Below are 21,808 nucleotides of genomic sequence, written 5' to 3' on the forward strand. Positions count from 1 at the left end.
GTCCCCCATTTTCAACACTGGCATGAAGCACAAAGGCATGCTGGGGAGCAATGCACCCATCTAACACAGCAGAATCGATACCAAGTAATTGAGTAACATATTTATTAAAGCTGATGTTAATGTCTTTCTGAGAGAAGATTATCTATGAACTGCTTACCTTGATTAAAAGTATGTTGCACAAGAAGTAGGTTTAGAAATGGAAATAATCAGAGATGATGCATGAAATGTCACATGCAAGAAAATTTGCTGATGTGTTATTAAACAAAATAAATTATTATCAGAATTTAGCAATAAGGAAAAACCAAACAGCTCTTTACTAGATTAACTGCATGTAAGACTAGCAGAGTACACAAAACTATCAAGAGACTTCTCTGAATAAATGCCTACAGATGGATTTAGGAGTTGTAAGCAGCTGAGATGTAATCTAAGCTCACCTGCAGCTCCATACATGGACACATCTGCACTTTCTGTTCCCTATGAATTCAGACCAAGAGTCTGGTAAAAACACTGTGGTGCTTACCCAGGCTGGATGCCCAGCTTTCCCTTGTGCAGACATGAGTCTGGGGGACCATATGGCATAGGGGCCAACTCTTGTTTCTATTTGAGTAACTCAGGAGAAACCCTGAGAAGTTACTGTATTGCAAATCGAGGTAAGAGAAAGAGGCCTTCATTTTTACATCGTAACATTTTTCACAGACTCAGATCAAGCTTTTAGTCAGACCTAGGGAAGTCAGTTGTCTCTTTTCCCTGATCAATTGCTGCCGGAGCAGGGCAAACCGATATGAACTGTCATGTTTGCTGTTGTGCTGAACTTGATTAAGAGGTTTGGGGAGATCTCTTGTTTAAGGGTTCATGCTAAAAGAAGTGTTCATGCTAGGACATCATCTATGTAGTGGTCTTTGCATTGATTTACTAGTAAACATGCACAGAAATAATACTGACTTTGCAGATCAGGATGAGGGGCTGACTGCCTTTGTAGGCAGAGTGTCTGCATGCAAAACAGCCACAGCGTTGACTAGAAGAGGGCACACAAGCTGTCTGACACCAACACCTTCTCTGTGGGACACTGCTAACTGAGCACTGAGCACAACCTTAGTCATCACTGTTTGAGGGCAGGATTTTAAAGTCCTGAATACTGGGACTCAGAGACCTGAACAGCATCCCTAAATCTACCTCTACAAAATCACTTCTGAGTGAAGGTTATCTCCCGTTTAAGGTAGCTGGGCCAGCCTGACAGAGGTTTCAGTCCCTCTCTAGGGGCCTGTGTGTGCTACTGAGGGTCTTAAGGACCACAACTCAAAACTCAGTTCAGATGAAAAACTAACGGCCAAAAGCAACTGCAACAGTACAGGGCTTCTGTACCCTGTTGACTATTTAAAACCCATCATCTTGTTAAAGGAAAAGACTAAGCGATTAAATCAACCTGCTTAATGTACATTATCAGAGTGTCCTACAGCGGCCACAAAGTTGTCTCCCTTGAGGAGTGGGATGTGCCAAGCTGTGTGCCCAGCACTGGGTCAGGCAGAAGAGTGCCCTGTGCTGTAATACAATAGTTGTGCTTCAGGGAGTGCTGGAGATGCACTGGGCATCGTCACCGAAAAGTTAAAGGAAACGTAACACTGGCTTCTAGCCCTAACATGTGCCCAAACATCCCCCAAGGTCTTCTCCCACAACATATCCACCAGTGCCTTCAAAACACATGTTCCTCTTGTTCTCCATCTCTTTCAAGAAACTCTATAGCATATATTCAATTGTCATATATTTCCTAATCATTAGAAGAGTTGATTTACAAGCTTAAAAATTATTTGCAAAGTTTTTGACTGTGCTACAAAAAAAAAAGGGGGGGGGGGGGGTTTAACACCAATGAATAATGTGGAATGTAAGGACTTCTTGTGGTGGATGTCTGTCCTGGCATTTGTCCCATGAATCATAATGTGAAGTCTGCTGCATTTAGCTTAGGACACATATAAATTTTTGTTGCAACAGCAAAATAAAGAGTTACCTTCAGTTATGATTCTAGTTAAAAAGTCAGATCTCTGGCATGGAAAAAAAAGTTGGCAATGGAAGTGAAGTAAGGAACCTTAACAAAATGGATGCAGGACAACTAAGAGGGATGCTGGACAGGCAGGATGATGCAATAAAAGGATGAGTTACAGCAGGGTGGGCTCTCAGCAGGATGGGCTCTTGAGATAAGGAAGGGGCTGCAACTACTGAGTCCCAAGATAAGGAATGGGGACTCAACGAATGATGAATTGTCATGACTATGGAAATGCTGAAGCCACGGTGACTAATGGAGAAGACCTAACTGGGTGAAAAGTCACGAGAGGAAGAGGAGGCATCTTCAATCTTCATCCTGAAGACCCCTGCCCAAGACCACCAGGAGCCACTGCGCAGGCGCAACAGAGAGGGACTTGGGGTGGGATTTATGTTAATGATTTCTTAAAACTAATTGTAATATCTCTCCCTATTCTCGGAATTATAATGAATATGTAAACGCTTTACGCTATAGAAAGGAGCCGCTTTTCACTCCAAGGGGTGCACGCTTGTGGAGGAGCGATCCCTGTGCACCCAGCGCTGAATAAACATACCTTCTTTATAACCTTACTGGTTGTAAAGTCATTATTCCGCACGTCAGAAGACCCTAGCAGATTCCAGCTCATTAGAATTTTTGAAAGAACACTGTCATTTTAATTGGAACTCAAGAAACAAGATGCAAGAAAACACTGTGAGTATTGTAACACACCCTTTGCACAGTATCACACCGGACACAAAGGAAAAAGGGAAATATCATCCATGATAACAGAAAAATGAGAAACTGCACCCATTACACACAGACTTATCACTGAAGAAGTGACACTTTCAGGATCTGCCCGAACAGCCTTATGCCTTCTAAATACCAAAACAAGCCTGAAACACTCAGATAAGTAGAAGTGATGAAAAGTGATAAAAGGCCTTTTCGGAGGACAGAGAACCAAACAGCTGGAAAAGATCCCTCTAGGATGTGTGAGAGTAAGTTCATGCAGTGCTAAGTAGATGTGTTGTGGAAAATCAGTTCAGTAGGTGGGAAAGCAAAGGCACTGGATAGGTATTTAGACACCGGGTTGACTGTAATTAAAAACCATACCTGTATGTGTTGTTACTTTTATTTGGGGATTCTAAAAACGGGGGGGTGGGGGGGGGTTGGACATGAACGTTTACTGCCAGAGTCAGGTGGAGAATCGCTTTGTATTACTATTATTATTGTTGTTGTAGTTTCCCTAGCTACCATACTTTCTAACTCGCCTCCTCCATTTCCAGCTCGCCCCAGCAGCCGAGGGCTGTGGCTGCCCCTGGGCACGCAGGAAGGCCCCCGGACGCAGGTGGGGGGCCCGGCCCGGCGGAGCGGCGCTTGACGCGGCGGCGGGGTGGGGGGGTGCGGGGGTGCCCGCGTCCCGCGTCCCCGTCCCGCGTCCCCGCCCGCCCGGGGGGAAGGGCCGGTGCGGCGCCTCCCCCCACGCACCCCACGAGGCGCGTCGGCTGCGGGGATCAGCGGGCCTGCCCCGGGCAGCCACGGGTCACCGCGTCCCCCCCCACACCCCCGAGTCTCCTCGGGCTCGGTGGGCAGCACCCCCGGCCCCGCCGCGCCGCGGGGGCAGGAGGGGAGGGCGGCGAACCCATGGCGGAGGTAAGGCCGGCGGCGGCGGCCCCGGGGCGGGGGGAGGCGGGGGCAGTCCCGGCCGGGCAGGCACCGACAGCGGCGGGCTCCGGGCCTGCCCCGCCGCCTCGGCAGAGCGAGGCTGGGGGGGGCACCCCGGGGCGGACGGGCCGTCTCGGGGTGTAGGAGTGGGGCGGGCTGTGGGGACGCGGAGGACACTTTTCTGAGCCAGACACCACCACCACCCCCCCCACCCCAAAAAAAAAAAAAAAAGCGAGGAGGGAGATCTCTAGGAGTGTGCAGGGCGGGCCGGTGCGCTCCCCCCTCCCGCCGTGTCCCTCGTCCCGGGCGGGGGCCCCGGGCAGCGGGGAGCCCACGCCAAGCCAGCGGCGGGTCCGTGCTGCGGGGTGTCGCCGTGCAGCAGCGTGGTGGCGGCAGCGGGCGGTGGTTGTCCCGGCACCGGCCCGTCAGAGCTGCCCTGGCCCGGGCACACGCGTGGCACCTGCCACGCCGGGTTGCGAGGCCGGGGCCGACCCTTCTGCTTGGCATTTCCTCCGGAACCGCCTCGGTGTCCCTCCCGTGGCGCACAGGCCAATGTCATGCGGCCGCCGAAATGCGGCTTCTCGGCAGCGCACCGCGACGAGGAGCAGAGCTGCGCCCCGAACCTTGGGGAAGGGCATGTGCGTGTGGTAGTCCGGTAACTCCACTTGGCAGGAGCATTTCTTACATCTTGGGAGTCTCCCTGTGCCGGGACTAACCTCCCTTCGGCCGCGCCGTGCCCCTGGTATCAGTGGGGCATCTTGAACCACACGCTCGGGCAAGCGGTGCCCGGCAGCAGTGGCAGGTATCCCCGTTCCGGGCACCCAGCGCACAGTCTTTGCTGCACCTCTGTCGGTGTGTGCCCACTCAGGCCCTCGTCCCGCAGAAGAGCTGCGCACATCTGTAACTCGAAGATCAGCCGAGCCGTTCAGCTTCAGGGACTGCTTTTCTGAGTTGAGTCGCTAGTGGGCTTAGAGTTGCATTTTTCCAGAGTAGTTTATGATCTGGGACTTTTGGGATACATTGTGTGGATACAAAAGATACAGTAATGCCAAAATGATGATTTTTGTGACTCAGATGTTCATTAGCTTTTGAAATGTCAAATTGAACTACCAACATTTTCAAGTTGGTTTTGAACCATTAGGAATAGTTGGTTCTTATTATGAATTAAGAGACTAGCATCAACTGATAAATTTGTCTTGCATGTTAGGTTTTCTTTTTTTCCTTCTTCCTTTTCTTTTTCCTTTTTTTTTTTTTTCCTATTTCCCCATGTGTTAGGTTGGTTATTTTTGTAAAGTAGTTGCAAAACTAGTTTCAACATCCTAACTGCAAGGGATCACTCCTTTCTGTGGAGAGATGATTCATGTCTCTGGTAAATGTAGGTCTGGGCCTCTCTTAAGCACATTTTATTTAAGTAAAAGAATGATTGGAGTAAGATAAGACAATATTAAGTTCTTGACCTAAAATGTAAATGGACTTCTAAGTGAAAACCCCCGTGTCTATTCCACCAGACTTCTTTTGAAGTGCATGACAGGTCCAAAACATGAAACACAGAGGAAAAAGCTGATCTTTGTTTTAAAGGTGACCTCTGTAGGGTTGAGTAAGTCCACTCATGCTGTCAAAATGTTATTGTAACAGTTTAATGGATTTCAAAGTGGTTTAGCTGATTTATAACCTTCATTTTGCCTTTTGTAAAAATAGACCTGAGCTATTTTTAGCATTTCTCTTATCCACGCTAGATCAGGACGAGGAGTCTGTGTAAACAGATGAAAGAGATTGCTTTGTTCTGCTCGGTATTGTGGGATTGTGTGATGTTCTGAAAAGTTAGCAGCTGGATTCACCCACTCCTGGATTAATTTTATTCATTGGGCTCCAGTCCCTGCTGGGAACATTGTTGGCAACACAATGCGATCTGTTGATCCTCATCCTTAGGGAAATGGTATTTAAAACCACTCTGGAAGACAACTGCAGATGAACAAGAAAATGAATTCAGTGGTGGAAGCATGCTGTTGGAGCATGCTAAACCGTATGGGGTTGCCTGGCCTATTTTTCTGGTCTGTGCTAAGATAAAATGTAGTGCGGTGTTAGGACAGCCCGAGCACTTCATCTCTGACAATGAGTAAAGCAAACAGGTGAGTTCCTACACTCAGCTTGCTGCCTGACACACAGGGATCAGCCCTAACCTTTGTATTCACTATGTTCCCAGTAAACTATTTCATTCAGTCCCTTTCTGTAATCAAACATAAGTTTGCTGATTAAATTTAAACACCACAATATTTTGTTGCCTGAGTAGTAAAAACAACAAAATATATTTCTTCTGAAATACACCTTTTAATGGAGAAAATAATCATATGATCTTAGTCTTGCTATCCGTTTTCTTGGATGGATGTGTGTAACAGGACCAGGGATAAAGAGTGTTTGTACCACAGCAGATACTACATTTAAAAGTTTCTTGTTCTAAATCATGTACATAATTCACTGTCCTGCATTACCTACAGCAGGTCCTAGAGGCTGGTTGATACAAGATGTGCTCATATGTCTTAGGATATTAGTTTAATGCCTCTCTGGGTCAGCTACAGAATCAAAGCTTGTAGGTTTGGTTCTCATGGATGTTTAAGATTGGGACTAAGGTACCAGGGTTCCTGCATGGGAACCATGAGTTACATCTTTAGAGAAGAAAAAAAAAAAAAAAAAAGAAAGAAAAAAAGCAATAAACTTTTGTTTTGAATAGCCAGGAGAACATGCATCAGTTCATGCAAGGAAATGGAATAATTTCTATAGTAATGAAAGGTCCTACCATTTGCAGAATGCCCCTGACCAAGATTTTAGGCTGCAGTGGGCATGTTTGCTAAGAAAACAGATAAAAAGCGTAGGAGTGAACCTTGTCTTTTCTTTGGGGTGATTATTTCTCATGGTACTTTTTTCCCAGGTACAACAGTGTTTGTGCACCACCTAGTCTTCCTCTTCACAGTTTGCTGAAAAAAAGATTGCAATCTTGTTTTTTTAAGAAAGAATTTATAACAGAAGCACCACTTACTCCTTAAATGCTGACAGGATATTCAGCACCTATTTGAATGCTGACATTCACTATTGAAAACATGGGTGCCTAACTGTTCTTGACCTACTCAAACCTACTCACACAAGTAGGTCACACTGAGTAGGTCATATGTGAGTAGGTCACGTTGACTTACTCACACAGGTAAAGTTAGGCATGTCCACTTATTTTTTCCCAATGTGCTTGTAAGTTATTGTTGGATTGCTCAAGGGATGCGCTTTAAGGAAAATGCTGAATTGAGACACTCTGTGGCTGTGTAAATTTTGAAGTTTTAAGCACAGAAAAAGAAAAAAAAAAACCAACTGAAAAAAGACACGCAGCTGACACTGGATATAGGTCTTATATTGTTGGGGAAAAGAGAGAAACCATCCCACAGGCACGTAACCTGGGATGCAGTCAGTGCCCCACTCTGCCAACTGCATTTTCCTTGGGCTTCTCACTGTAACTCTGCCCTGACAACACTTCTAAAAGCTGTTATGTTGAACCATAAGTCCATGTACAAATGAAGGAGACACATTTTCCAAAGCACCTTAAAAACTGCGTGTCGGGCAATGGGAGTGCTGCAAGATGTGGCATCAGTCCTATGTATATGGTGATAGTATTCACAAATGCAGAGAAAGTCTTGAAGCTTGTTATACAACAGTGTCTTAGCTGAAGATCTTGCAAGAGTTAAAAGCTGCCCTACTTGATTCAGTGGTTTTCTTTTCCCTTTCTCTCCGTATATCAGATTTTTATGTGTGCATGTATGTGTGTGTGTATATATATGTAGACATTTGAAGAAAGGGAATACAAAATTGGATGGGTTCTTATCTTTCACAGAATGTACACGGGGAATTATTTAGGTTAGCTGGAGTGGACTACGTAGCTCTTCAGTTTTTTATGCGGCCTGAATCTTACAGTAAAAATGTTCTCACTTTCCAAATCGCATGAACCCCCAAGCACTGATGCTGCCTGTGCCAGCAGGAGAGCCAGTACGTGAATGAGGGCAGCAGTTGCTGTGCTGGGTCATCACGTCATACATGGGACATGCTCCAGCTTGGGCTAGGACAGAGAAGGAAGGCTCTGCTCCCACCCAAACCAAGAAGGTTTGTTTTATCTGGATGTATTACGTTCTCTACGACAGATTTTGAAGCCCTTACCAAGAGCTGAATTCCTGGGCTTGATTAAAGAACACCTGCTCTAATTAATAATTAACAGCATAACATTGCTGTTGTTTATGAATTACAAAAGTTAAGGAAGAAGATACAGAGTGGATAATTTGTATTGCCTGTACTGTAGTCTCTACGTTTGTGTTTAGAAAGGGCAGTTTGGGTCAGGTTATGTAAAACCTCATACAAGCACTGTTCTCTGAACACTGTTAGAGGCAGTTTCACAGTATTAAAGCACTGCGGGGGGTGAATCCATCCCAGACTTCGGGCACCATTTGAAGTATTTACCCTGGGTGAGAATAGTTTGAGTTACAGATTTTTTTTTTCTTAGTGAGTGTCAAAAGTTTGGTAAAGTGAAGGTAAGTAGAAACCAGGTAGGCTTTTTTCGGAAGGCTTTTATCCAGTCTGCTTGAGAGCAGTTCCACTGAAGCTGTGTGCTTAACTTACAGAACATATTTCAAAGTATTCTTTTTTTTTTTTCTTTTTTTTCTTTTGAACTCATTGACTAGGACATGGCAATATTGCTGTGCAGGGACATCTGCAAATAGATAAATGGTCCAGGTCCCTGCTTGTGGATGGCTCTTACCCATTAGCCAGAGCTTACCTAGGTTTAATAGGAGGGTGTGTGAAGGACCACACGGTGTTTCAGGGAGAGGTGGGCTAAGAGAAGAACCTCAGGCATCTGAGGTACGTATTGTCTTGAAAGGTGGTGATTTTAATTTCTGTTACAGAGTGCTGCGGAAGGCACAAGGATTTTGAAAAAGCCAAGTCAAGCAAGGAGGGTGTGGAGGGAGTCAGTGGCATAGTGCTGACCTGCACCAGCATTTTCCTGCTCCCTGGAGAGCGGGGAAGGTATTCCTGGTGTAGGACATGCATGAGAAGTGTATGTGAGAGGAGATGAACGGAGTATCAGGCATAAAGAAGAAAGAATTGAAGTGTGGTAAATGTGGAAAATAGAAGACAAATTACAAACAGTGGCAGAGGGAAGGTGAAGATCCTCAAATCCCAGAGGAGCTACAATATCAGACTCTGTATTTTAACAGCACTCCCTATTCAGAGCTGCGAGTTAGCCCATGATTGGTGTTGCAATGAGATCAGTAGCTTGAGAAAGCTGGGAGCTGGATACCTGAGAAAGTATGTTCACCTGGGAGGGCTCAAACAGAAGACATCGGGAACTGAGTTGTGGACAAAGTTTTATCAGAAAGGGTGGTCCCTGGATATCTTTATATTTTTTCAGTAGTGACTACATCATACCAATGAGGCTATACTAGCAATCTAGCCTGGGTAAAGATAAAAAGAGAAGGAAAGAAGAGAGTCTCTCAGAGAACCCCAATGTTGTGTAGTTCACCAACCGCAGTAGAAACCATCTTGGGACAGCAGAGGCGTAGAAAGAGCTCTTTCTTTTTTAATGTGCTTGCTTTGAAAGAGTGACTGAATAAATTTAATAACCTTCATCAGATTTACTGTCAGAGATGTTGTAATCTGTAGGAAGAAATTATTTTCTGGTGCAAACACCAGCACAGGACCAAATGGCTAGAGTGTTAAAACTGCTTGGTTTATGCTTCAGAAGCGGTTTAAAAGGTTCATTTTGAAGGGGATATCAAGCCGTCTTCAGCATGAAAACTGATGTCTTCATTGAAATTAGTGACGGTACCATTTGTGTCTGTATCTTCAACTTGTATCCGTCTCTGCCTGCATTTGGCGAGTAGGTTGGTGTTAATTCTGTGTTTATGCTGAACATGTAGAGTGCACAGAGTATGGGTGTTTTTTGTTAGCTGACACAGCTGAACCATGCTATGTAAAGCCCTAGTGCTTTTGTTTCCGAAATGCGTGTAGTTAAGAGAGGTGCTAACAACTCACTGCAACAAGCTGGAGTGCCTTTAACAGTGCGCGTTTGGTTGCAGCCCAGATGGTATTATTAGGATTTAGAGTAGATGTGTCGTAGACATTCAACAGGTGCCACTTTTGGAGTCACAGTTGTGTACCATTTGATTTACTCAATTGCATTGCTTAGTTAGCACGGTTTAGTGTTATTTTTAACCCTCGCCATATATAACACAAAAGTTACTTTGATATTTGGTGTTTCCATCTGCCATTCCACTCTCCATGCTTTCTAAACCCCAGCTGCATTTCAAATAAAAAAATAAATACTCTTCTGTTTCTGTGCTTTCAGGATATTTTAGGGCTCATTATGAATATAGAGAAACAGCAAGAAACATTTTGCTTTTTAGCTGAAATTAAGTAGATATACATTGGTAAGATTAATTAACATCACATATTTAAAGTACACAAGCAAAGAGCAACATAAGTAACCTTAGAGCTATATGATAACAGCTATGCAATATTATATTTGATTATTAATCATATTTAATAATGCAAAGTAGTAAAAAACTACTGGTTATGTTACTAGAAGCTGTATTTCTTTTGCCTAAATTCTGTTGGTGCGGGACGATTTTCTGGAAATGCTATTTAATTGTTCAAAATGTGACAAAGATCTCCAGGCCTGTGCCGCATCTTTCCAGCTAGTAGCAAGGAGAGGGACAGTTCTACCGAGAAGTGCAGTTAATAAAGAAGAAGGGACACAAGTTTGCAGAAAAGCATCTCAAAGGTTAATTACAGTAATGGAGCAATTTAAAGCTTGACAGCTAAAATAAAGAGAATGTAATGCAGAGGAGTTAGAAGACAGCATGTGAACAGGATACATGAGTAATCAGCACAAAAAATTATGTCCTTTTGCAAATAATGGTAGTCATACACCTTTGCTCTGGCACTGGGATATTGGTAGGGATAGCTCAGAGTCTGATTGCAGTGAAACAGCTTTCCAGGGGCAAGTAGCCCCTGCCTCTCGGTGCTGTCTGTACACCCAGGCAAACCACCCTCTCTGCTCTGTTCTGCTACGGTGAGACGTTTCTGTTACTCCAGAGCTAGGTCAGATATTTCTGTGCACTTGTAGCCCTGAGCTGTGTTGTTTTAGCCCTGTTTGCCAACTGCACACTGAGCTTGCTTATGCTTTCTGCTGCTCCCAGAGAGGGGGGTCTTGTTCACCCATGCAATGCATCACAGTAGACCTGTTCGTATTTTGATATCTTTACAGGTTCTGCTCCCTACACATTGTTTTATGGACAACAAATAATATATGGGTGTGGGAAGCAAGGGGAGAATATATGTGGAGGAATAGTTTGATGTACAGTGCACCCAATTCATGCTGAGATCAATACTGCGATGTACTTAATTGGAAACTGAAGGCTTTATTTTTAACATAGTAAGAAACTCTGGAAACCTGCCAGAGCAGGCAGCATCCTTCCAATTAAACATAGGTCAGGCCACCCACGTAATCATACTTTCTTTCACCTCCACATTGATTCTTGGACCATCTTAAGTAGCAGGTTTGACATAAATTACTATTTTTCATATTCTGAAGACTTACAAACTGAAGCCAATAGTTGACCTGCGGTAAGTTGTAACTTAGGGAGAGGGCAGATGCAGTTAGAGACCAGCCCTCCTACCTACAAGGCTGGTGGATAATTTTGTAAATCAGACTTAGGCTCAGATTTTTGTTCTCCAGCCCAACTGAAACTTGTAAATGGCAGAAGCAAGACTAGAGTTTGAGATACTTTTTTTTTTTTTTCCCCCCCCTGGGAATTTTAGTGTAAATCTCCTGCCTTGTGCTTGCACAGAAATCCTTCCAAATGCAAATCCAAGGTTGTCTTCAGGTAGGGTTGTGGTTTACCATTTGGAAACAGCCTGCTGTGGGAGGTGTGAACTTCCACACCCTCCAGTGGTAGAAGTGGAAAGGCTGTTGCAATAAATGTTGCAATAAAACCAATAAATGGTTTAGTGGTAATATTAAGTCTTCTACCATCTGCAAAAATCAGTCTTTTTCTCTGTTCAGGAACCAACCACATGTGGTCCTGATCTAGCTCTTGGACTCACAGTGGTATTACTATAACTCAATTACTGTTTCTTCTGCTACCATTAATGCAAAATAAGCAACAGGACAGAAATGCTAAGTGTGGCAGCGCAAAACTGAGTAAGTAGTATTTACACCTGATCCCTTTTGTCATTAGATGTATATTCAGACTGAAAAATTAAGCTATCTTTAAAGAAATGCCTTATTCAAAAACATGATATGGCTGTTTCTGGGAGAGGCACCCCTCCTATTCTGCCCATAGCAGTAGCTCAGCAATCAATCCCAAGTGATGCACAGGCATGGGAAGTGTTCAGTTGTTGAGCAGTATTTTTCAGCTGTTCTTCATCACTGGGAAAGACTAACAAGCTGGTGGGAAGTGTAATGTTAGGGAGTAAATGTTTAACAGCATAATCCAGGAGATTTTTGTTGGAAGCCAAAACTGAGAAATTAAGGGGAAAAAGTTCTGGTTGTGTTACATGATTTCCATATAGCATCTTGCTGAAATGATCCCGTACATAGAAATTTTGCTGTGAACAATCTTACATGCACTGTATCTACAGCCAGTGCTGTGAAAAGTTGATCGCAGGGCCATGCTCCTTCAGAAACTGCCCTGGTAGTGGTGAAAACAGTTTTTTTAAGAGGATCAATAACTTATTGCAGTAATAATCAGTGTGAGCAAGCATGAGTATATTTTAATGTCATCTGCTGGAGGAAGAATTGGTGGTAGTAAGACTAATCTTCAAAGCCACACGATGCAGCATTATTAAGCTCATTCAGTAGAGATGTTCCATTCCCTTTGGTAAACTACAGTGAACAGTCATGATTACAAATGTGAGACCCTGCCTCCCTCCCATCCCCACTGGTACCTCTGTTCACATCAGCAGGAGCTTTGTGCAAAGATCAGAGGGAGACTCTGACCTCTGTCCTGTTCTTAAGCCAAAGGGTTAGGACAAAATGGCATGTGATCCTGTAGTGCAGTTGGTGGCTCTCAGCCTGGAAACTAAGGATAGCAAGACACTGTCTATGGCTTAGCAGAGAAAATAGTAAAATACATTATTTTTTCTTAAAAGTTACATAAATATCAATGCAGGCTCCAGATAAATCCTAAAATTCATGGTCAGAAGTATTCTCCATCTCCTTAGTGGTCAACAGCTCTATATATTGATAGGAAAAGACCTGAAAGTTCAGTTTTCTTTGACTTTCTGGGGGAACTGAAACCATGACAGTCTTCACAAATTTCTATGAGCTTCAGGAGCACTTAGTTTTTCTTCAGAAACTAACTGTCCCATCAGGCACGTCAGAAATTCAGTTGTCCTCACAACAGTTCTGGGAAGGACCATCTCCATCGTAGACTTCAGCAGAGCAGCATCATCTGTGGGCAGATTTCCACCATAAGCAAGTTGAACTGTGAGGGTTTCGAATGATCTGCAGGACACACCATGGGCTCTTCACAAAGTTACTGCAAGCTCTTCTTTTCCCTGGCGGTAGAATAGGTTTGTACCCCTGGTAATTTTAGTAGGAACCATCAAGTTGTCACCCATATACTTTGTGTATTCAAAACCAGTGCTTGCAGTTGTTTTTATAAGGCACCACATTATAGATAACACATTTCTAACCGGTTCCTGCATCTGCCTCTTCATCAGCCATTAGAGTAACGGATTTGATGTGTTATTCAGGAGCCGAATGCTGTGCCTTAGCAGCAGCAGCAGCTTTCCAGGCCACTCAGCTCAAGAGGAGCTGCTTAAGGTCTTTAATAGTGGTTGTCCTTGACTTCTTATCTGCTTTTGATGTTGATGCATTTTATTAATTAGAATGATAATAGATCATATTAATTGGACAAATATTAGGTTGGTTTTTTGTAAAATTAAGGACTGGCCCTGATCTTGCAAACATGTAATTATGGGACTATCTGCATGCCTGTGAGTAGCTCCATTGAAGTCATTTAAGTGTTTGCAAGTAGCTAGTTACCATGTTCTCAGCATCCTGTATACTTAATTCCCTCTCCTGCTGTTTTACTACATAGAGGAAAACTGGGGGTTTGTGTGTTTGTTTAGAAAGGTAAATTTGTTTTCTCATATTTGGCAATAACCAGTCATCTGGTCATTTCCAACTGCAGCTAATAAAGAAGACATAATGTATTGGAATATCATTTTTAATAACTGAAAATTGCATTAGGCATCATTGAAGGAAAGTACCCCTTACATCAGAGTGACAGATGAGTGCCCCCAAACAGATATTTGTTGTTAGAAATGACTGTTTATAAAATTAAAGTTCCTTTCCAATCCTTGAAAAGAAAGTACAGAAAAATGGAAAGACAACAAATAAAATCAGTTAAAAATAAAATTTGTTTAAATAAATTTACTATGTAAATAAATACATTTAAATAAATATTAATAGAATAAAAATGAAATTAATATTTATTGTCAGATTAGATTTAATTTTACTCCAATCCTATTTTTAAACCTTACATTTAATTTTTAATGTGTTTTGTATGAAGCAATAATTTTAAAAAACCTCTTAACACATTTTGGTGACTACTACAGCTGTAGTTTTTTATATAGTTTATGCTTTCATATAAAACCTGTAAAGTAAATTTTTTGTGATTTTTAGAACAGAACACTAACTTGTTACATTTGCTGCTGTTTAGAGCTTGTCTTTTCTGCTCCTGCCATAGCATTTTGCTGGGGATATATAGAACTAATGCAGTGTGGCCACTTGGTTTTCTGGCTGCTATTCCACTGAGTTTCACAGTTTAATAACTCAGACTTGCCCTATAAAAGCTGAAATACCAAAGTTTTTTTAAAATATAAATATGCAATGTCCTTAGCAGTGATTCCTTCTTACTCTAGCAATACCCCAGTCCTATAATAAAATTTTTCAAAGTCTGCTGATATGACTAACAGATAAAAGATAACTTGAAAAATGCTTCTGAGACCACTAAATCAGAACAATTTCATTGCTGGAGATTAAAAAAAAATCCCATCATTTGGATTAATGGGAAATGGGTAATGACTACATGGGGATTGGCCATGTATAATTGCCTGTTTTAAGATTCTATCACTGACTATATATCTGGCCTGAATATGCTGTTGTGAAATTACATGCAAAAGACATTGATAGCCCAAACCTTCCATGAAATCACATCATCATATGTCTGTTTTAGAAGAATTTGTTTCCAGTGTTTATGAATGTCCATTTCTACTGCAGATTTCTGGGCACCAAAAGAGGAGGTAGTGTGTGCACTCCTGAACTCACATCAGACTCATTCAGCCCCCAAAGTCTGCACAGAGTCAGTTCATCCACATGCATAAACCATTCAGTGTATATTTTATTTGAAATTCTATAGCTGTAAAAGAAAAAAAGTGCATTTTAAAGATTAATTTTGACAGCTTGTTGCTTAATAGAACTGTTTTATTTGTGTCTTCAGGATGTTGACCTGAAAGCATGTCAGGAAGCTTTGGATGTCTGTTGTCCACACCAAGGAGATGATCAGCTGGAACTGCAAGAGGAGGAGGAAGTCATAAATCAAGTAAATGATGAAAAAAATGGATGAAGAGAAAACTGTGAAGAGGAAGTGAGGGAGGATATAGATCTTATCAGTGAGATAAAGAGTAGTGAAGTAAACGGAGTGAGTGGTTTTGAAAGGAATATTTGATTTCCTCTTTTCTTCTGGAGTGTCCTTTGCAAGGGCAGGAAAGGAACAGTGACTTTAGAGGATACTTTGCAAATGATGCCTTTGTACACCTTCTTGAAAATTGCCCGCCCTGTCCCATATAGTTTATGTAGTTGAAATGTTCTGAAGTTTACAGAAATCTCTTGCAACTAACCTTTTTTCACTTTGGTTTTATTTTCTCCATCTTGAAAGGTGTTCTGTCTGTGAGCAAGGATTTTTTTTTTGACCTACGAACACTTGAGATGTGGATGCTAAATTACACTGCTTTCACCATTTATGTAAAACTTGATGCTTAGATGTAGATTTACGTTTGGGAAGCTGGATTGTTCAGATCTTAATGTTTATTGTAACTAGAAGGGAGCGAAATAATCTTAACGATGTTAAAACAAAATGGGTGCACTTTGGGTTTTGTTCTGAGAACAAAAAGAGTATTCATTTGTCTTGAGACCTTATGAGAGCTGAAAACATCGGATCTGGTTTTCCTGACAGCCCCTCTGTTCACCACTGCCCTGGCAGCTAGGCTTTGAAAAAATACTTGATTTTTCCACAGTGGTGTAGGTGCAGCCTCGGAGAAGAGGAAAGCCCAGTTCTGCTGTTGTGGGGCAGAGTAGGATGCTCTTGCCATGGAGTTATTCTACTTGTTCTAGTAATGTGACAGCTCCCATCAGGATGAGGACTTGAAGGCAGGTTCAGCAGCAGTGTTTCACAGAGCTGTGCTCTGTTTCCTCTCAGACTTTGATTTTTACCTCCTTTTATGCAAAATAACTGTGCTTTACAAAGTGTTTGTGTCTTCTGTCACAGAGCAACGGCAACCATATAGATTCCCATCTCTCCTTAGCGGGCTATTTACAGCTTCTGTCATCGCAGATGGAAAACATGCTAGAGGTAAATGGGAAAACACAGGTACTGCTAATAGATTGGGATACAGTCAGTGACTATTGGATACTTACTTGCTCTGTTTTGTCTAATTAAAAAAACCCCAGTGAATATATCAGCAAATCAGTGCAGTAAACCTACCTGAAGACGTTAAAGACACTAGCATCCATCTTTTATAGCAGCTGTTATTGGCTCTACTCAAAAGATTTTCCCCAGTAATTTGTCTGGGATTTGAAAACTGCAAAGTCCTGTCTTCTCTGTCACCTGGTGTTCAGTTGGATGGAGCCACTAGACAACTTAATTAGTTCAACTGATAATTCCCTTTCTGAAACCTAATGCCCGTTCATATTTATACAGCAGCTCTTGGTGTGTTTCTCTGTCTAGCAACACTGAGTTATTAAGCACTAGCAGCTATTAAGCATTTGCAGCCAAAGATTATAGTTGCCATAAATATTTGGTCAAGTGCTTACAAAGATACTACCCTCAAGAAGAACAGACCCATCTTTGCTGCAAATCGGGTCAGACATCATTAGCATAAAACCATTTTGTTTTCTTTTTTTATCTTCTGGGCTTCTGATACTATTCTTTACTTTCTGGGTGCCCATCTTCACAAATCAACAGTTGTTATCTTACTTGGAGTCTCCCTCTTCTCCTACAGCTCATAGCTGCAATCATTAACCATGAAGCTACTCCCTACATTCCTTTATTTGCAGGACTCCAAGGGCATTTTACATATGCTTTCCATTGGAGGAGCCTTATAGTGTCATTAGTGTTTTCCATATAACTTCATGTTTATCTCTGGAACGGCTAGTTTTGGGAATCTCTAGGTTGGATAGTACCTCCCAGTCTATAAATTAAATTAGCCTCCTCCTCTGCTCAGCTTTGGTAATGGATTCCACACTAACAAGGTTCAGAAGTTCAACAGTTTAGTTTTCTCTGTTCTTTTCATAATTTGAAAGGAATTTGGCTGTAGCCTTTATGTAGCTATAACAATACACGGTTGCATATTTTATTTAAGGCTATTAATGCACTGCCATCTTGTGACAATCTATCAGTTGAAAATGGGTTACTTGTTTCTTCCAGGTACCAAGTCTTTACAGTATGGGGGATTTTTTAATAGTTAATTTGCTAAGAATATTTATTTTCAAGGACTTAATTGAAATTACCAGCTCTGTCGCTCAGACTACAGATGGTCTAGTAAAAGGTAACTCCCTAGGAGAAATAAGGCAAGACTTCCTTCTGTTACCTGAGCTCCCAGTAAGCATAGCAGAGAACTTAAGACATTCTGGTCTTTACAGCACATCATTCTTTCCCTGAGGAAAATGCTTTTTACATTGTTTATTCAATGCACTGCAGTCAGAAAAGTCCTTTCCCGCACCACAGTAGGGATGCTCAGCTATGGAGGAATCATATCATACACTTCCTACTTGATGTATTTACATTCTCAAGTTTTTTGTATCCATGTATTTTATGACTACTCTACTTGTTAGCAAGCACCCTGAGATAATCTTATGCAGTGGCTTTGTACTTCTAGGGCCCAGCAACTATAACCCAGGCCCAGAAAAGGTAGGCCTAAATGCTACTGCAGCACTTGTTTATCGTCTGAACTTCAGGACTGAAGGATCATATAGCAGCTTTATTTTTGTAAAGTAAAAATGAGTAGTAATTTAAAGTCAAAAGACATCCACAGAAGATATGATCTGGGGGGGGGATGTTTCCTCCAAACTCATTAGTAAAGGAGCTGAGTTGAAATCAGAACACAATAGACCTTGGTTAAGAAGGAGCTATGCCAAATGTGGCAGCTCACAGCCCCAAAAGCTTTATAAACTGTGAAAGAAAAGCAGTGAGAACATCCCAGCAGGACCTTAAGACCTCAATGTTCCTGTCCTCCTCCCCTCTTTTCTTACACCACTGTTCTTACTGGTTAAGTCCTGCCAGTGAGCTGTTTATCTTCTTTACACAGTTAATTTTCTAACAGTTTAGCACCGTGAACCAGCTCACCCTGGAATCAGATGATCATCAAAACCACTACCCGGGAAGGGGCAGGACCACCTCTCCTAGGCCAGATCAGATTTAACACCTAGGCTGTAGCCTGATGTACACTTAGCAACAGTCCCATTTTCACCTCTTAACAGTCATCAGCCCCACACTGTCCTTTGAGAGTCCTCCTCCCATCCCTTCAGTCACTTTTCTTCTGCACCCTTCCTGCCTCCTTTTGCCACATACCAACGCAGGTTATGCTGTGTACAAATGGGAAACAGTATTCACAATAGCTAGAAGAAGAGTTTAACATACAAAATTTTGACTTTAATAGATTCAAATAGTGGAATATTAAAAAATAAATTGATCAAGCCTGTATAGGTGAGGAATGTAAAGGCACTAATTTTATGAAAGATCTCGTTTTTCCCATCTTTTCATCATCTTTTAGGTGAGTTTACTGGAAGATATACAAGTTGCTACTTCTAGTAGAGGCCAAGACCCATCATTCTCACACCACAATATAAGTTTGACCCAGACACTTTGCCACTGTTTCAGTCCTCATGATGCCATGCTACTAAGAACAGACTACCCCACTCAACCAAATTCAGAAACAAGACATTTACAAAGGCAAGAGTCTTTTCCTCAGTCAAGCTCTAATATCACAACTCCAGAATCACTACTTTATGAGTCAGATTTGACAGGGCTGTTTTCAGCTGCTGATGTTAGAAACCTAACAGCCCATGATGATAATTCTGATGAAATGAAACTCATCTCTTTGGCTTTGGAGGAAGGCTTTCATCCTATAGAAGTTTCTCAGCTCTTTGAAGAACCTGGCTCAGACTTGGGACTGTCTTTGAATTCAAGTCACAGCACTGCCTCTTACTCAGCCTGCAATGAAAGTGCTGTTGGGTACAGCAGTGATGTAAAATCTGCCTCTTCACATGCCTTAGGAGCTGTTGGTGGCCATAGCCAAGAACACAGTAAATACGTCCATGTCGAATATCCAGGTGATTCAGACTGTTCTAGAGAAGCCACACTTCAGCAATTTCTTTGTAACCACATGTATAATCTGCTGCCAAGTCATGCAGCATCCACTCCAAAGCATCACCAGCAAATGTGGATGGAGAAACCAAATAAAGTAAAGGATAGGTGGCATAATTCTACTGATACAAACCTTAGCAGCGATGAACACCACGCAAAAGCTCTGAGAATACCATTTTCGGTAGATGAAATCGTGACCATGCCTGTTGACTCTTTCAACACTATGCTAGCAAAGAACCATCTGACAGCTATGCAGGTATCACTGCTACGTGACATCAGACGAAGAGGAAAAAACAAAGTTGCTGCCCAAAATTCTCGTAAACGTAAACTGAATGCAATTCTTAACTTGGAAGAAGACGTATGTAATCTTCAAATACAAAAGGAGAGCCTTGAAAAGGAGCACTCTCAGTGTAGCAGATCAATTGGACGGATGAAGCAAAAGTTAAACAATTTGTACCATGACATTTTCAGTAGATTGAGGGATGACCAGGGTAGACCTGTTAACTCTTGCCAATATGTCATTCATTGCAGTAACGATGGCAGTGTTTTCATAATACCCAAACACTTGGTCAAATCAGAACAGAAACAAGATAACGAAAAAGAGCAGAAACAAAAATAAGATGGCTGAAGGTCACTTAAGTTTTATTTTTCCTGAAAGAACGATAAGGATATTTGTGTGAAGACTGTAGGTCAGTGATTACAGTAGTACAAACAGAAAAGACTACATCTGAGGAGAAAGACTGCATGTTTAAGGGTCTGTCAAACCCAGTCAATTATCTGTTAGAAGGTCTACCAGCTGAGGCTTCTGAATGAGGAAATCTTTTTAGTCTTAATTAGAATTAAGGGAGCTAGGCCATCACTGTAAGTGTAGTTATATAGGCCTATGTAAAACTAGAAATTTAGTTTCTGGTGATGGGGTAGAGGGGAGAACATCAATGGGGGGGAAAAAGCAAGCTTTAGATCAAAGTTACACATGGAAGAAAAATGTGATTTAGTCTTGAGTACTTGATTCTTCATACACAAAGTGACCTTATTTTATTATTCGTTTTTAGCACTGAATGAAAAATTGTAGCTCAAGTTCATCTTCACCTTAAATTCACTGTGGACTTATGTATTCCTAGAAGATACTCTGTGCTTTGCAGTTGTTCAGAACTGTTCTGCTTTTCCTAGTTTACCTTTGAGGAGAGGCCCAGGAAGCTATTGCATTTCTCCTCTTTCTTCCTACTTTCACCATCATAGCTCCAAGCAAACATAATGTACCAATTAATTTTACAACTCATATGGTCAACCTGCAAATAGATTCTGAAAAATTAGTGTTGGATTCAATGTTGTCTTACCTTCATCCTCCGCAACTGAATTGTTCTCAACTCTCTTCCATGAAAATTAGTGATAGTGAATGAGTTCCTATTTTGTTTCTTAGTCTGTGATATATTTACTTGTGTACCTTTGCTTTTTCCCCCATTTGGATACCTTCCTGAAGTAGAAGTACTAAAGTTTTTCTTTTTAGCTTTTTAAAACTGGTATTGTTTAAGTATCTTCAACGTTATGGATTTTTTTTTTGTTAGATTTTCCCCAAATCCTTAAAGTAAATTAAATTGAACCAAATTACTATTTTTCTGCACTTGTGATAATGAGGTTACACTCTGATAGTAGCTTTGAAGGAAGAGAACTTTTGGTTTTGATATTTATTTGTGCTATGAAAAAGAAGACATTATATTCACAACAGCTTATCCTTTTCTATTTTACAACCTGAAAAGGGTCTGCGAAAAAGATGGCCTAAAAGGCATGTAGAAAATGAGGAAGGAATGTTAAGAGGTATACTAGTTTGTAAGGTATTAAAATAATTACTAATATTAACAACTAGATAGCAACAAATACTTTCTATATCTTTTATAAACAAAACCTGTAAAACTGGTATTAAAAAAAAAAATCTCATTGGTCATGGCATGATGACAACATAGCAACTTTATGGTCAGGTATGTTAAAAAACACTTGCACCAAACGCATAAGAACTACGTATATATGCAATACACACTTAAATGCCAAATTATACCTTTTGAAGAAATAAACTATGTCATTAGCATGTAAATCATGTTGTCTGTTTGCACTTATGTTTACAGTAACTGGTAGCACCAAGTGGTATTTTCTAAAAAGGGAGCACTGAATGCAGTGAATTATCAATAATGAAATCATCAGTTTGAACAATTTGCTCTGCAATTTATATTAAAAGACTTCTTTAAATAAATGTGTGCATCTATTTTATTTATCAGTTTTGCCGCAGCCTCAACTTGATAGGGTAAATTCATAGCAGAAACTTTCATCGGTGAGGCCCTGAAATTCCTCGCTATTGGTTAAGCATCAGCATGAAGCGTATCTATGCTAGCTGGTATTCACAGGAATTTCTTGTCATGAACTTCAACCAAAGCATGCAACAGGTAACAGATACATATGA

The 21,808-nt window shown here is 41.5% G+C and overlaps 1 protein-coding gene across 4 annotated transcripts; it reads left to right on the plus strand.

Moving 5' to 3' along the window:
* The first annotated feature begins 2,860 nt into the window (after window positions 1-2,860).
* NFE2L3 (NFE2 like bZIP transcription factor 3) lies at window positions 2,861-20,194 on the plus strand. Of its 4 annotated transcripts, none has more exons than XM_074837608.1 (5): window positions 2,861-3,009; window positions 3,298-3,359; window positions 15,214-15,315; window positions 16,261-16,344; window positions 18,764-20,194. In XM_074837608.1, exons 1-5 carry the CDS (start codon window positions 2,934-2,936, stop codon window positions 19,973-19,975), a joined length of 1,536 nt encoding a protein of 511 aa, XP_074693709.1. In that variant the 5' UTR covers window positions 2,861-2,933; the 3' UTR covers window positions 19,976-20,194. The 4 variants fall into 4 exon arrangements, with proteins under 4 accessions (XP_074693709.1, XP_074693729.1, XP_074693717.1 ...); XM_074837616.1 differs by lacking the exons at window positions 2,861-3,009; window positions 3,298-3,359 and adding exons at window positions 3,406-3,664; window positions 7,668-7,813; XM_074837628.1 differs by lacking the exon at window positions 16,261-16,344.
* The last annotated feature ends 1,614 nt before the right edge of the window (window positions 20,195-21,808 follow it).

The sequence above is a fragment of the Strix aluco genome, chromosome 1 (genome assembly GCF_031877795.1).
Source record: "Strix aluco isolate bStrAlu1 chromosome 1, bStrAlu1.hap1, whole genome shotgun sequence".
Classification (NCBI taxonomy): Eukaryota; Metazoa; Chordata; class Aves; order Strigiformes; family Strigidae; genus Strix; species Strix aluco.